The sequence below is a fragment of the Dermacentor silvarum genome, chromosome 10, assembly GCF_013339745.2.
Source record: "Dermacentor silvarum isolate Dsil-2018 chromosome 10, BIME_Dsil_1.4, whole genome shotgun sequence".
NCBI classification, from domain to species: domain Eukaryota; kingdom Metazoa; phylum Arthropoda; class Arachnida; order Ixodida; family Ixodidae; genus Dermacentor; species Dermacentor silvarum.
The window spans coordinates 59,870,853-59,888,079 of NC_051163.1; the positions used below are offsets into that span (position 1 = coordinate 59,870,853).

Below are 17,227 nucleotides of genomic sequence, written 5' to 3' on the forward strand. Positions count from 1 at the left end.
GAAGCAGCAGCACATGCGATGTCGACTAAATTTAATTTTGGTCACTCACCCCAGAGCTTCTTTCTTTCTTTTTTTTTTTTTTTTTTGAGCACGAAGTCCAACAGGAGGTCTCTCCACTAAGCAGTCCGCATGCAGTCTAATAATTTCTTGCGTTTTCCGTACAAGTACACGAAATGTATACTGTATTCTTGTACAAAATTCATTAAGAATCACTTGAAAAATGTACGGGATGGAGGTATGAAATGATTTGAAAACCGCACAGAAACGTTTCAGGGTATATTTCTCGTTCACTGACGCATACAATACGCGCAGAGCAATTATTTAAACCCTGCCATGAGTCTGATATGTTTAGTCTTGTCTAGCTGGAGGAACCGCAGCGGCAGCAGGAAGAACAGTGCAACAGCACGGGTAAGTGGCACAATGACGTCATCGTTTTATTGTTTGAAAAGGGGCCTTGCAACACTTCTCAATGATGCCGACCTCTATTTGTCTTCGCTTTCCGATTTATTCGGCAGAACGGTGTGCGATCAGAAACTAAATGGGATTAAATTTGCGGACGCAGTCACATAGTTATTGACCTCTCCTTCCTGTGGCAGCCTTAAATTTATTATAATAATCTTCATTATATATATATATATATATATATATATATATATATATATATATAGCTGTAGAAAAGAGAGAGACGCATAGAGTAGCTGACAGATATCTCCACCTGAACGCGATTTTAACAACACGGAACAAAAAAGAAATAGCGCGTGCGAAGGGACACACCTGTAGCGCTGCACTGCCGATCCGGGCAGCATTGCATGTGTAGCGTGCGTTGGAAAATGTGGCCCGACTATTACTAACTGTGGTGTGAGCGCGCACAAACAAACATGAATAGAGCACGCTGAATGACTGCAGACAACGACTGTCAAAACGCTGGCAGCAAGCGCATATATGCCGCAGCGGGCGAAGGTACGTGCGGTCTATCGCTTCAACGGAAACTGAGCGGCGAATGCATAGCGCATAAAGGTCAGAGCCGTGTGGAGATAAGAGACGGTGCGAGCGAGCGACGAGCGCGGTTGTTGGCAGAGTAGAAATGCGCCCCCCGCTCCCTCCGGCGCTCGCTTCCCGCTTCCTTGCTTGCGCGTGGAAGATTAAGTGCGTTCGCTCTCCGTGACAGCATGCGTCCCCGCACGCTTCCGCTCGGGCATACGGCGCGCGGCGAAGATTTTATCTATACGGAACCTCACGGCGACGGCGACGACGATAAAGCACAGAACAGATCCCTATTTATAACACAAAAGTCTGCCCTTTCGATAATCTACTAGCGCAGAGTTTGTGAGTAAGGGAACTGAGGTACTCATTCATGGAAGCGGAAGAAAAATTCGTTTTATTATTAACGGTGCCAGTTAACGACAAGTATGCCTACCATACTACGGGAACTCCACAGTTTTTAATGTTTTTTGCCGGCGCTCTTCCGAAGATGTTATCTCCTCCATATCTCCTTCCCCACCGTCGACCTCCATTTCGTCCCCCACTTGCATTACAGAGAGGCAAAAGATATCTATGCTCATTGTAGTTGCTATCTTCGAAAATGCGCTTGCACGTGACCCGGCTTAAAACACGTACACGGAAAGTCGTGAACGACTGAATCCTGCATTCGCAACTCTGTTAACGACCTTTGTGTACACCTTACGTCCTTCCTCCATCATGCTTTTTTACACAAAATAAAGGTAAAACTCGATAACATTGTGCCACAACTCCAGTTGAGCGCTAAGTAATGCGAAGCATTGTTGTTTAGCAGTATAGAAGGCCACTCACGAAGCGCTTGTAATTTTCTGAAGAGAAAAATACGCCGCAGGTTGGGAAGACCAAATGTTTATATGCCATTTTATTGTTACAGATGACGATTATATACAATTTTACAATTGGACGTTGTTCGAGTATGTACAATTAAAGATATGTACAGTGCTCAGAGATTCAGGCGCGATACCCGGACCTCGTGGCTGCCGGCGCTTTTTGAGCCACCGCTAAACGCTGAGCAATTGCTGTGCCGGCCAAATACAGACACATTGCTTCGCAAAGGCTGTCGATTTTATCGCATACCATAATTCATCAGCTCGCTGTACCCAGAGCCCACCAACTGCTCGAAAAGCACCCGCAGACATGCGACCCGAGTGCTGCATTTGATTGACTGAACAGTGTACATCACTTGACATACTCAATATCCGTCGGTTCACTGATTGTGGTTTCGACCGTGTCTTCAATGGTGGCATCACTGGTGGTTTCACTGGTGGATGCACCGGCTCGGGCGAAGCAAGCGCAATGCGCATCATTGCTGATGTCAATGAGCACTTGTGCGAGAACGGTACTTTTCAAGCAGCAGGTCGGCACCGACTAGAATGACTGGAGGTGCAAACGCAGGAAGGAAACGCTATCAACCATAAATGTTATTCTTAATTTAGTCCGGTTTAAAAAGAAACAACATAGACGCAATAGAATGACAACAAGTTCAGTGCCGCCCTACTTCAAAGATGACGTTCGTACTGCATCCATCCTATTCATAGTGTCATTCATTCACAATTCCACTCATTCATACATCCGCGGCAGTGAATACGGCGCATCAAGCGTAGAAATATTTATTATTCATGTACTAAGATGAAAATTTAAAGGACCTCACGTCTCGATGCTACGTAGAAGGGGCAGGGCGGAACAGTGATAGAAGTTATCACAGAGGAAGGTTAGACTAATAACACTATAGGTCGTATACACTTGCGAAGAAACGGAACACGCGGTTTATAACACACTAAGTAGAGACGTAAGCAGTATTATAAAGCGAGCAACAATCAGGCTAATTTCCAAAAACTTTGGTTGCCCGCTGGAAAACAATCAAAATCGTATAACAAAAGGGCCCTGACTAACATATTGTTACGCGTGAGGAAAACGAAGACCGGTGAACGTGCTTGCGGTCCCGGGTTGGAAAAGAGAAAGAGGACGACGCTGAGTGCATCAACCAGCCAGCCGCTCTTGCGCTCACCTTCGCGACCTAGAATAAACGGTCCCCTTCATCTGTAAGGTTTACAAACGGTCTCCTTCGCGCGTAACAAAGTGGTGGAGGTGATGGGTATCGATCCCAGTACCTGTGGAATCGATCCCAGTATTGCATGCAGTCACCTGCATGCAATACGAAACTATGAAAAATAATTATGGTTCCCAGCAGATTTACTAATATAGAGCGCAGAACAATGTAAGAAACAGCGATTTACTAAGTAGCAATGTGAACGAAAAAAAAAAAAAGAACCGCGGTAAATCCCGGAAAGGAAAGGCGAACATAAGTGTTACGCGGTCCCAATAAACTTTCTGGTTGTGTTTTGAACTTATGCTGTTCGTGTTGCTTCTGTTATCGTGCGCATGCACTGGTGCAATGACGAAACTGAAACTGAAGTCAACCCGAAGGTGCCCAGCCTTGCAAATCCCTTCGCCGAAGGATACCTGGAGACGTTCAGTGAGCTCTGCCGCGGAGAAAAAATCCGGGTGAGTCGCTTACAAACTTTCTCGCTGAGTGCATATTCTTTTTCGTGGTTTCCCTGGTATTCTCGCTTGCTGCGTCCTTCTGTCATTATGATCAGCGCCATGTCATTGCCCCATTGAAGTCACTCCGGCCGGAGCTGTACCACCAATTGCCGAATTTAAACCAAATTAAACAATTCGCGCCAGCCAATAAGAAATGCCGAAAATGATATCTTCGGAATAAAGCGCGCTTTAGCAAGCGACAGCGCGTTACAGCCACGCAAATGACAAGAGGTAGAAACACCTGCCCTGGTTGCTTAGTGGCTATGGTGTTGGGCTGCTAAGCACGAGGTCGCGAGATTGAATCCCGGCCACGGCGGCCGCATTTCGATAGGTGCGAAATGCGAAAACACCAGTGTAAGAAACCCCAAGTGGTTAAATAATTCCGGAGGCCCCCACTACGGCGTGCCTCATAATCACATCGTGGTTTTGGCACTTAAAACTCTATAATTTACGTTTATGAGGTAGAAACGTGAAGAAAAGTTCTAGGGATGGCCGTTGCTCAGGATGTTGGAGTACACTCTTTAAATAAAGTTTGGTAGGACTTGTACAAAGGTAGTAAAATTTGTCCCATAAGCTTCTCCGTTTGTCTGTGACGTTTTTCACGGCAACTACAATGGTATAAAATTCCAAGCAAATTCTATGCTTTCAGTGCTGCGATGTCAACAACAGTCTGTTACAATTGCTCAAGTACTCTGTTTAAATACTGTAATATATGTGAATACGAAACCTGTGCTTCGCGATGCCATCTCTTTCAACGCCTGGTGGTTTTTACGGTATAACAAATGGTGGGGGACAGATTATAGGCGCTCCCCAGTCTCTGAACATCAGCACTCCTCGGTGTACTAAGAGTGCGAGGACCTTGCGCCGGCCTCGGCTGGACCATGCAGATAAGCCTGTACCGCAACTGTACACGAACAGACACTGGTGCGCGTGACCTCTTGAGAGCACCTCTCGAGCAACTCCGAGTGCTCCTGCTATGAGTGTTCCGGCTCTGAGTGCTCCTGCTCTCAGAGCAGTAGCAGGAGCACCCCGAAACGTCGCTGTTGCTGACAAGGAACACGACTTTTGACTGTCTAACTCTCTCTTTTCGCTCTATTTTTTTTAGCTTCACTAGGCAAAAAATACCAGTTGAAATAAATATAAGCAAATAATGCGACTAACTTTCACTGATGATCATCGGCAGCTGAATAAAGGAAGCATTAGCCGCGTGGCCAACGTTCCAATAAATTGCTGTCCTGACGAATACAAGTGGACTTGCCCAGCCAAGGATCCTTCAATACATTCTTCAGGCCTCCATTGCACCTGTGAGCCTTTTATCTGCTTTCGGCTTTTAATAATATTTTTGAGCGAATACGCCATGAAATTTAGTAAATAAGTTTACCAGTAAGAATCGTACCTGAGTGAAAGACCACGAAAGCCACACAAAATTTTCTTGCCAATTTACTGCAGCGAACTGCAGCTTACCGCAGTTAATAACTATGCTAAGTCTACGCGATCACTCTGTTTTCAAAAACTATTCGTTATTGGGAACAAAGTAATCGCGTTAGACTCCGTTCATTATAGAGAGAGAGATAAAATACTGTTTATTAGTCCCAGAGGAGCTAAGGCCCCAGATTCCAGCATCCTCATAGGCTCATGCCTCCTGGCCCAGTACGTTCTTGACGGGGTGCACCAGCAGCGGCCACCATAGGCAGTTAATTGTAGTTTTTAAGAAAATTCACCGACGATTACGACAGTCCCTAATGAGAAATTTGAATGCAGCTCTATACATGTTTTCATTTCGAGATATATTGGCTGGCGCGGACAGTCTGTCTCGTGCGGCACGTTGCAAATGGAGCGAAGTGTGGCGCGACTGCTTCGCTAATCCAAGGAGATCGTGAGAGGCAGCGCGGAGGTGACGCGTGGGCGCGATCCACAGCTACCGCCGAAGACAGACCTCCCCTCAAGCAGCGCTTTGTTTCCATATATGGTATCGTCGGACGCGCTCGCCGCATGCCATAGCGTCCGCCTTGCGCGGCTCTACGCTTTTCTTCTCACGCGTTCGCTGGTCGCCTGCACCATTCGTGTTTACAGGTGCTTTTCAAGCCGAGCGCTAGCGGTAGCGTGGTGCCATCTATGGGCGCTGGTGTGAGGCCCACGCAGTGCAGGACCAAGTGTTCGATTGTCTCTTCGTCCGCATCACACACACTGCACAAAGCGCTTCCCACGCTGTCGTGAAAGCGCCGGCGGTAAGCCAGAGTTCTGAGAGCGCCGGCTCGTGCCTCGAAGAGGAGGTTGCTGGCTACACTATTGTCATAGAGGGGTTCCACACGGATCTCTTGTTTGTATTCCCTATAGAGTTTCAGTGTGGACTTCCCCGCCATGTCTAGCCGCCAAGTATCAGCCTCCATCTGTCACACCGGGGTCTCAGCTGGTTTGGGCCACTTTCGCTCGGTCTCCTCCTGTAGAGGGCTCGCGAAGAAGCCGTATTTCTTGGAGAGCTGCTGCAGCCTTTTCATTCACCTGGTGCGGATGATGTTGCGGTGTAGGCAATCAAACATACGCCGTGCCCAGCGGTGTGGCTGCATCAGGTGCAACCTTCCCTCGTACGCCAGATTCCCGCGTGCTTCGCGCGCTTCAAAACGGGACCAACTAAGGTCACCTGGACTGCCTCGTTTGCCCGGAGCCAGTCTCGCTACAGCGTACTGGCTGCGTTCCAGCCATTCTCGGGTTTGTGCTGTGGGGCATACGACTGCATTGGCGAACGTCAGTGCAGGCACGTGGACGGTTTTCCATAGCTCTCGTACCATAGTAAAGCGATTGAATCCCCACAGGCACTTCCTGCGGAGTATTTGGCTCGCCCGCTTGGATGTTCGTCTCAGGTGCTTTTCATGGTTTGCCGTATAATCTTGCTGTGCGCTGAAATTCACACCGAGGTAGCGGTACTCAGTTGCCTGGGGCAGTAGTCCTCCGCATGGTATTGTCAGCAACCCTGGTGCCTCGGGGCCAGAGAAGGCGATCACTGCCGATTTCTTGGTGTTGAACTGCAGTGCCAATGGCGCCATGACTTCGGCACAAGCTGGTGATGAGGGTCTGCAGATCGCCTGTGTTCCCCGCCAGCAGCACTATGTCGTCTGCAAATACCAGACCCAGCAACGCTTCCTGCTCCCAGAGCCCATCGCTTGTTCGCTCCACCACAAAGCCTACCCTGGAGGCCAATAGCGTACGCTCTACACATGCGCTATACACCGTATAAAGTAAGGGCGAGAGTGGGCAGCCCTGTTTTAAACCCTTGCTCACCACTACCTCGCACAAGTAGGCGCCGTTTAGGGTAGCTATAACGCTGCTGTCTGCATACAGGCATCTGATAAGTCCAGTCCATGTGGACGTCATCCCAAGCGCATCAAGATGCCATAGCAACAGCTCGGGCGGGGGACAATGTCGTAGGCCTTCCTCACATCAAGAAAGCCGCTCAGGACAAACAAGTTGTCCTCGAGCAGTCGGTTGCGCTGAAAACCGTTCTGCAACTCAGTGAGGTGACCGCCATCTTCGGCGCCCACAGTCATCCAAACCACTTGGCCGACCACACGGTACACTACGCTAGTCATTGTAAGTGGCCGGTAATCACGTAGAAGGCCGGAGTGCCCCCTCCCCTTTTTGTGGGGGGAGCAGGATCACATTGCCGCGTAGCCAGTCACTAGGTATTGGTCCACCGGCCAGAATTTCGCTGAAGAAAACAGCCAGCTGTGACCGTGATTCAGCACCGAGACATTTCACAAGTCCACCCAGGATACTGTCAAGGCCTCGAGCAGTGCACGCAGCTATTCTCGTGATTGCCCTAAAAACGACACTCCGCGACACTGTCCACGTCTGATGGTCAGTACCCGACAAGCCTGAGCGATCTAGGGCAGGAGGGAGACAGGGGGTGCACCCTGTGTGGCGACGCATATAGCTGGTGGATATGGTCATTCTCTTTGGCCCCGGTTGATTCTGTGCGAATTTCAGGCTGTGTAGCTTTGCCATCAAGGTGAGACACATACGTCCAGAATTTGGCTGCTGCTCCTGTGCCTGCACATTTGATTGCCTGGAGCGTCTTGTAGTTGGTCTCTCCTATCTTCCGCTGCGTGATAGCCTGCATCTCCCGTTTTCGGTGCAGATATTCCTACCATGTCCCCTGGACATCCTCGCTGTGAGGACTTTTAACCACGTGGCGGTGGTACCAATTGGCAGCTCAGCGAGCCTTCAGTGCTGCCTGGACCTCCCCGTCCCACCAGCTCTTCCTTCTAACCTCTCGATGCGCGTTGACAATCTTCTCGTGTTTCTGCGTGATCCGGCGGAGCTGGTTAATGTACTGGTCGTAGGTCACCGCTTGTTCGCAACTGGGACTTCGTTGGCCACTTCTTCGTATGCCGCTTCGGAAGAAACCGCATTGCGGGTTCGCGTTCAGTTCGACTGTCGGCGCCGAGGGGATGCCTTAAAGTGCGGCCTTAGGCGGTTGTGGTCGCTCCCAAAACTGTACCCGCCTTCCTCATCAATGTGGACATCCTGGAGGGTTTTGCCGAGGCTCAGCGACACAAGGGCATAGTCAATGCACGAGCTATGACCTCGCGCACACCATGTAAACGTGCCCTCGCAGTCATCCCGGCGCCATCTCATGCTTTTAGTCGACAATGGCTACGTGATGGCGCCAGTCTTGCGCGGCACTACGCTTTTCTACTCAAGCTTTCGCCAGGCCCTCCTCCTCCACTTTCCTCCTCCCGCTCTCTTCGCTATCGCCGTCTTTCATCACCCGCTGCGCTCCACGTTCTCTTTCATCCTTCGCTGTGCTCGTTCACTCTGTTACGAGGAACAAGTCGACGCTCGCCGTAGGAACGGACGCCTAAGTGTTGCGCTCTAAAAAGCGTGACAGTCGGAGAGCATAAGGACCACACAGGACGGGTGCTGTCCTGTGTTTCGTGTAACAGATGAATATTATAGGATAACACTTGGCAGCGTTCAAGTTGGCCTTACGAAAACCGTTACTAAAATTTACTGCCTTTCTGATTACTTTTCGTAGTCTGTTGAGATGTAAATTATTATGACGTTTAACGTTTAGAAAGTTGCACATGATAATGTGCAACATGATACACATGTTGCACATGATAGCATACGACTCACAGTCGTATGCTATTTAACCGAAATAAAGAAAACTCCACAGCATACATTGTACAAAGCTATTGCCCAGCCATAGCCAAGAGCTTGCGTTCCATGAATGCGTGCAACCAAGCTTATACTTATGTATTGTATATATGTCACTCCGACCCCGTGCACAGAATGCTACCGAAGAGAAGGACCTGCGCTGTTACCTGAGCGTTCCGCACCCGTACTTCCGAATTGGCCCGGTCAAAATGGAGGTCATGAGCCTAGACCCCTACATCGTCCAGTTCTACGACGTCATCTGGCCCGAGGAGATACGAGCAATCCGCAACCTAGGAGACCCCATGGTGAGTCAATTTCTGATAGTCCGCGAAGTTAGCGTCCCGCCCGCTTGTGACGTACTCTTTCGTTTTCTCAATAAATACCAGGGGAGGGAATTTTTTTTCCCTCTGAGCGTCCTTACCGTGCCATGACATCGACCTTCTGGTCGACCCAACGTGGTTGCTTAGTGGCTCTGGTGTTGGGCCACTAAGCACGAGGTCACGGGATCAAATTCCGGCCACGGCGGCCGAACTTCTGGGGGGAGAGGGGGTGGATGCAAGAACACCCTTATAGTTAGATGTAGGTGTCCGCTAAAGAAACTCAGGTCGCCGAAATTATTCGATAATTCCCACTACGGCGTGCCTTTCATGCAAATCAGGTAGTAGTTTTGGCACGGAAAACCCCATAATGTAATTAATCAACTAGCTGTTCACCGCATTACTAAAAGAAATTTTGTCATTGCAGTGTCTTGCGCAGCGTTTCGTCGGTAAAGCTGACGCGATCATTTATATACTACTGCAAACGCTTCGTGGTCACCATCTGTATCAAAATTCTCTAGTTGACCATGCTTGTGTCGCTAATGTGTAACCCTAAGCTGCCAAATTTCACCAGTCCCTATGTTGTTTGGCGCAGTGTTCCCGAATTCCAAAGAAAGAGTTCGTTCCTGTGTTGCTTTGCCGAGGCTTTTACTTCGTCACTGCTACCCTTGAAATAAGGTATCAGAAAACGCACTAGGCGACCTTGGTGATACATCAGTGATGCGAGCCGGCATAAGTAGTCCACTCGCTACTTGCTTCTATAATTCTTGGAATTAGGATTCGTCGGAACGGCTTCCAGCCATCCTACTCAAGCGCACTATTCAAGTAAACTGCGAAATCTAAGGGACGGGTTCGTATTATTTCATTCTCAAACTGGCAGAAGCAAGCAGCACATGTACTCAAGCATAACTGCTGCATAATTCGTGAGTGAATACGAAAAAATCCGCTGACTGTTGCTGGTCTGTGCTAAAGAATCTGCGTCGTCATGTTCTCATAATCCATCGAATTCTGACAGACACACAGGATATCATCGTAGTCGCACTTTAATACATTTTAATCGCTCTCAGTTACACAACCTCTCGTCCAGGCGGTAACACCGTTATCACTGGAGCCGGAAGTATTAAGGAAACTTCTCAAGAATGGCAGGTCGGCTTGCCTTTCTCGCTCAACGTGACGACTTGCATCTGAATGAAAGCGCATCCACCGCAACGCAATCATTTGTAAACGGGTACAGGCCGTTTGCACACGATTGCGATATAAAAGACAGGACACAGCCGCCTTCCTTAAGTAGGTCTACTCGGGTCATCTCCCTTCCCATGGACCCTAGCTACTATCTGTGTGTTTCTGTGGGTAGGGCAGACGCCGCAGATCAATCGTGTGATCGCGTCCTTGAAGGCGTTACAGCGTCTCGTTCACCGCGTCCATCGTTAAAATCGTATCCGGTTAAATTGAAACGATAGATGCCCGAAGGTTAATGGAAGCCCACCTTTGTGTTTGTAAAGGCTCTCCCCACATCGGCTCGACCGACGTCCGATTAAAAGCCTATGGCAAGCTCATGAAGCTCGCGATCGCACAATAGCGATCTTCCACGTCGCGTTATTCCGAAGGTCGCCATCCGCCGTGCCATCGCCAGCGATGGCACGTCAATTACCGGCGCCCTGTCTTGCCCCATCAACGACATTGATGTTTCAGTCAAGTCAGTTGTGTACACTTTGCTGAAACTGTATTGAAATGTTTAAAGTACTGATATCAACATTTCCCTCGAATTATTTTACACAATGCATGTGATACATCCTGCAAGTGTGCAGCAGATTGAACATCACCTGTGTAATCAATTTAAGAAACTCAGGCACGTCTAGAAACAGACATAAGACTGAAATTATAAGCAGATGGAGACAATCAAACACAGAGCTGAAAGGACTATTCACACGACGTCTGGCCTGAGGTAGACGTGCAGAGGTGGTGGGTCTAGCTAGAAATACATCGAGACTACACTCCCGTATATGCATGTGTTGCAGTTGGCCAAAATTGTTGCAACTTTATACATGCGTGCTACTTGCTGTCGAAGAAGCTTTTGATTCTTTTTGAAGTCTAAGAACGCAAATTCCGCAACTACTTTTCCAAATCCCAATTCTGCAGCCTGCCGCACACAACTCATGTCATACTTAAACGCCGCTGCGATGGTGTCAGTGAGGCACCTCCATACGGCTTCATTAAGAGCGGCCGCAAGGGATATGCGGGATATCCATACACAACGAAATTCTGGTCGTTGATGAGCAGCTTGAGCTTGTTGTACATTTTGCTTTCCCACAGTGTGCCTGCAAGATAAAATATGGTCCCAATAATGTAGTAATTGATAAGTGGGTAATCTGACTATTGACAAATTTGCAGTCTTCACAGATTGCCGACAAGGTTACTTAAAGAAAAAAGACACGAAGAAAACTAGGACAGGAAAAGCAGATAAGTACAACGCTCTGTTCGCACTGTTTCTTTTTCTCTAATTATCTTACACCAACTCGCCCACATCAAGCTCCTGCTGCGACAAGGTAAAGTCGCACACTATTTGCACAGCACAAAATGGTGCCGACAGCACTGAAGTAAAACAGAACTCGGTACTTAATTTAGCGCGGTCACTGTATGGGGTTATCTTATGTTGATAAAATCTGATTAGTAATGAATTATTAAGTCCACCATGATGATAAGATGTTAGTTTGGTATAAAACAATGTTAACCATTCAAATTTTTATGCATTTGTTAGTACCTTTCTTTAGGCTGGAAGAACATTTCAATTAAAATACATCAGTGAGGATTTGTCTTGCAACTGCCTGCAGGAGTTTTAGCACGACGCACATACCTTCATTCATAAACAGGCCAAGAAGCATTCACTGCGAACTAATGCGAACCCACTTGAACGCTGACAGCGGTTGCTTCTAGATAGCAGGACCACTCACTGCAGTGCGAGTAAAGTTCAGCTGAAGAATGGTGCTATATACATTCTGTTAGTGAAATCACTTACATTATAAAGACACTCCTGGAAGCCGTCATTTTCTCGCTGAAATTAAATATAGCTGGAAGGAAGTACAATATATTGGTCCACTTGATTTATAGGCTCCAATAGCATATTATGCATCATAATACAACTCTATGCTTAGTAGTTTTGAACCTACCTGAGTCATGCCGCCGTCCAGGATAGTGCCCATCTAGCTGGCACACGATGCCATTTGCGCACATAAGTGATTGGTACTTCAAGCAGTGTACTCTTTTGTGGCCAGAGAAGTACTCTTGCTGGTTTCTCTTCGGTCGACATATTGGGCGAGCTGTTCCATCCACAAAAGCCCAGCAGTTGTTTAGAGGTGCACCTTTGGCGCTGACACCCTGGAGAAAATAAAATAAAGCAAGGATAAAATGAGGTGAAGTTTGTTTTGTTCACATAGTAAGAGTGTGCTGAACTAGGCCGGTTGATGCGTTCTTAGGAATCAAACAGCCCTGCAGACGGGACAAGCTAACTGCCGACAAACACAGCACTGAGTCTGTCATCTTTACTTTGTCCTGACTAAGGCACTGTTTAACTCCCTTCTAAACTTACGTAGTACATATTAGCTTGTATTTCAAAGGTAGAGAATGGTATCATTAGAAATGAAAGCTGCAGCAACACAAAAACAGTGCTCTGAGCAGGTTGGAAAACTCACAACAGGTCTTACTATTAGTAATGATAAGAAATTGCATGTTATTTATGCAGGCTTTCAGTTGTTTTTTGTTAAGTTGCAACAACATTTATTAGGGGGTCATATTGTAAGGAGACAATTATTAAACATCTACTCATGTTGAAAACGAGAACCTCTTCATTGTGTCATGGGCCTCGGACGTCGACTATGCACATAAACAAGCAAAATTCTCTACCACCACCCTATTGTACGGCGCCTTAGGACAAGCACGTTGCTTAGTGCTTAACATTTTTTTTATTTGTGTAAAACAAAAACGCTTAAAGAAACCATCAAACTCAAAAGGTAATATTGTTCACATTATATCACTAAAAATTAAACATTCTTAGGCTGCCTTTTTTAAAAGGTTAAGTAAAATATAAAAAATGTCACAAATATCACAATGAAGTAAAATTCCCCGAAATGAAAGTGCAATAAAACTAGTACCATGCAACGATACACAAAACGCAGAGCGTTGACGTAGGGCTACTTTATGATAGTAAGCTTCTACGCAATAAAGAAATGTGCCTTACCGTCGAAAATTGCTTCAGGCAGGCAGGCGTGATCGAACCATGCGTGCGTGTTGCAGTCGTTGATCAAATGTCCAAACGTGGCCATGGTGTGCCGTATGACTTGTTATGATACACTGGACATTAATGATGTATGTCCTCCGAAGATTCCCTGGAGGTCACACCACCTACATGGGTAAGCTAGTCTTCGCAGCGTCAGACAAAGCGCTTCGCGACCAGACACAACGACGTTGTGACTGCTCTTCACGTGCTCCGGCATCCGAAGTGCGGCAAAGAGGTCGGCAAAATCCTCTTTCTCTAACTTGAACTGTTGTTTGAAGGTTTCTCTTCCAATGTTTTCGATATCTAAGAGCCCATGCCGCGAGCGATAACGAGCCAAGTCGCTTTCTGTGGAGCTACGCATCGTGTATTTAAATTCGTCCACAGAGAAGTTACATTTGACGAGCTTTCGTCCTCTTCTGCTCATCAGTAAGTCGTCGATCTCATCCAGCTCAGTCCCGACAACAGGCGGTGATACCACAAAACCGTGCGTGGACGCTTGCTCATGTTTGACAGACAGACGTGATAGCGCTTGGTCTTTTCTCCACACAAGGTAAAAGTGCGCGGCGCGCCACGGGAACGCGGCAAGCGGGTCGGCTGCAACTTGGCTTGACTCGGTACAATCGTTGAGTTTCGTTTTGAAGACGCGTGATGGCGCTGGAGGACGTGCTACAGCGGGGGCGGAAACGCGTGAGAGAGGTTCACAACGCTACGTTCACAGGACGCCCCGCTATAAGCGGTCTGAGCAAGAAGTCCGTTACGTACGCAACCAGCTGCATGATACGTACGCTGAAACCACAAATGCTAAGCTAAAGCTGTCTATTATCTAGACTGACTAGATAATCTCCTAACAAGTCTGGATAACTTGGATAGTCCGGAACCTGGCTAGCCTAGATAATATGCAATAGTCTGCATGATCTCCAGACTAGCTTTAAAAATTGCTACATATCCAACGCATTTGACGGCATCGAGGTCGACATTGTTTCGGGTTCCGAGGACGCCCGCGAAGCATTCGACGAGGATGACTTACGTCTGAAGGCAAATTCGGGGGCTCCGACACGTGTTTTCGGTGCACTCAGATTCGATACCGACCACGCCGTCACACTCCGGGTCTTCACCACCGCGCAAGAACCGTTGCGGATTTTCGCAGCACCGTGAAATCGGGCGTCTTCCTGCGCAGCTGTCCCGTGCCGAAGTCCGCGAGGCAATCGAGCACATGGAGTCCTACGGCCGCGTCAGTCAAGTGGCGTGGTTGAGCCCAGACACCGACCCGCTGCTGGAAAGGGTCAACGAACGGGTGGCCATGCTCACCGGACTGTCCACAGACTACGAGGGTGGAGACTCCGAGATAATACAGGTGAGCATTCAATGAAAAAAAAAACACTTTCGCATGTATGTGCTAATCCCAACAACTCGTACACGAAAGGCAGCGAGGCTGCGTACGGAATTTTCTCAAAACACTTCGGAAGCCCTAAGGGTTTGGTTAGCCGCAGTTAATCTACCCAAGATTTTAAGCACGCTTAACTGTATCTAGTACAGAAGAACTTGAGTTTGTCCCAGTTGGTGTTTAATGGAAGTCAGGTTGGCCGCTAATAACAGACGAAGACAGGGAAAGAAAAACAATACGATCGACACGCGTGCGGTGACTTTCAACTGATTTATTCGTAGCAACACGTAGCAATATTGAGACAAATATGACATGCGGAGAACGCAGCAACAAGTCCACTCATCAGCCTAGCGGGGCAACCACTTATCAAAAAAACTTTAGCGTTCAAAAACATTTGCGGTCAACGTGACATGCAGTATATATGGTACATTTCCCTGGTATCTTATCCCTATATCCGAGCTTAGTACTTCTATATACACTCTTCTATATCCGACGCGGGTTCCTGTATGCTGTACCGGCTGTATACGTACATAATTTCGAGCTTCGCAACCTCGCTTTTCTTTTGTTTTTCCTGCACGTTGTGGGCGACGGGCAGTACAGCTCCTACGGACCCGGAGGCCACTACGTGCCGCACCACGACTACATGCTGGAGGGACTCACGGAGGAACAGGTAAGTTGGAGATCACCACGGAGGCTCTCAATATGGGCGCTCAAAATTATGAACATAGCGAAAGTTCCGCGCCTCAGACTTGACACGAAAACAACACTGTCATATTGCAGAAAAGTTCACAGTCACTTTAGCATATGCTAAAGAGGACGAAAGCGACAGCCACCACTCCCACCAACGAACCCACTCCCACATTTAAAAGGTCGTGGGTTCGAGTGTTCTAATTGCCTCTGTCTTAATTACCTGTGCCTTAATTACCTTTTCCTTAAATAATACCAATGCTCGTTGGTTCCACTCCCACCAATGGCCGTGCGTTCGAGTTTTTTAATTACCTCTACCTTAATTAAGGTAGAGTTTATTAAGAAAGAGTAAATTAAAGCACTCCAACCAACATGTGGTGGCATCATGTGGCATGGTCACTCGATGAATCATTTGAATGCGTTGCTACTTCCTATTACTTGTTTTCTCCCGACAAACGTCATGGGTTCGAGTGCCTTAATTACCTCTATCTTAATTAACAGTCCCTTAAAGAACTTCGCCTTAATTAACACCAAAGGTCGCGGGTTCGACTTCCAAAAAAAAGTCGCGAGTGCCACCATCAATGGTGGCACCATCAATTTTGGTGCCATTGAATTTTGGTGCTATAACGCCGGGCGGTCAATTTTTCGGCCCATGAGCCTCTTAATAACGCTTTCGCATTAATAAAAACTACAAAAATGATTTAATTTTAGCGTATCGTCACCGCTATACTTTTACCAACACCGCCTACCACCAAATGCCCATAGTGCATTGTTTAGTCCGCATGCGTGGGCCTTACCGCGCGTGCGCAGTTGAGACGAAATGTTCGCACTAACGGTAATGGTAGCAAGGCAACCTTACGCAAAAGTTGACGGTCACTTTAGCGTACGCTAAAGAGGATGAAGGCGAAAGCCTGCCCGCTCACGAGACGTTCATTACATTGCTTGACATTTTCATTCCAATGCGCTGTTACTTCCGATTATTTGTTTTCTCCCCCCAAAGGTCGTGGGTTCGAGAGCCTTAATTAACTCTATCTTAATTAACTGTGCCTTAAATAACTTCGCCCTAATTAACACCAAAGATAGTGGGTTCGACTCTCGTCCTTCAGATGTCATCATCATCATTATCCGCCTATTCTTATGTCCACTGCAGGCCGAATGCCTCTTCCTACGATCTCCAATTACCCTTGTCCTGCGATAGGTGATTACAATTTCCACCTGCAAATTTCCTAATTTCATCACCCCACCTAGTTTTCAGCCGTCCTCGACTACGCTTCCCTTCTCTTGGCACCAATTCTGTAACTCTAGTGGTCCACCACTAGAGTGGTGGACCACTAGAGTGATGGACCGCCCTACGCCCCACATCCGCCCTACGCACTACATGGCCTACTCAGCTCCATTTTTTTTTCTCTTAATGTCAATTAGAATATCGGCTATACCAGTTTGCTCTCTGATCCACAACGCTCTCTTCCTGTCTCTTAACGTTAGGCCAAACATTTTTCGTTCCATCAGTCTTTGTGCGGTCCTTAACATGTTCTCGAGCTTCTTTGTTAAACTCTGCCCCATATGTTAGCACCGCTGGAATGCAATGATTGTACACTTTTCTTTTCAACGACAGTGGTAAGCTACCAGTCAGGATTTGGCAATGCCTACCGTATGCACTCCAACCCATATTTATTCTTCGCATGTATGTATTGGCGAGAAATGCATTGGCGTTCCAGTTAGGTTCTTAACAAAACGTCACTTTATGCATTGAAGCACAAAATTAACTGGAACAACAATGCATTTCTCCGCAAAGTTCGGGAATTAATATCTCGAAACTGGTGTCATCCTGAGAATTAATTCTAAGTG

General features: G+C 47.4%; 1 protein-coding gene across 2 annotated transcripts in view; it reads left to right on the plus strand.

Moving 5' to 3' along the window:
* Positions 1-17,227, plus strand: part of LOC119465735 (prolyl 4-hydroxylase subunit alpha-2) — a 253,637-nt gene that overhangs the window by 221,133 nt on the left and 15,277 nt on the right. For both annotated transcript variants that reach the window (XM_049657521.1, XM_037726204.2), the window contains exons 5-9: positions 363-408; positions 3,434-3,522; positions 8,853-9,023; positions 14,486-14,662; positions 15,288-15,362. In XM_049657521.1, the coding sequence (XP_049513478.1) occupies positions 363-408; positions 3,434-3,522; positions 8,853-9,023; positions 14,486-14,662; positions 15,288-15,362 (558 nt within the window). The remainder of the gene's footprint in view (positions 1-362; positions 409-3,433; positions 3,523-8,852; positions 9,024-14,485; positions 14,663-15,287; positions 15,363-17,227) is intronic.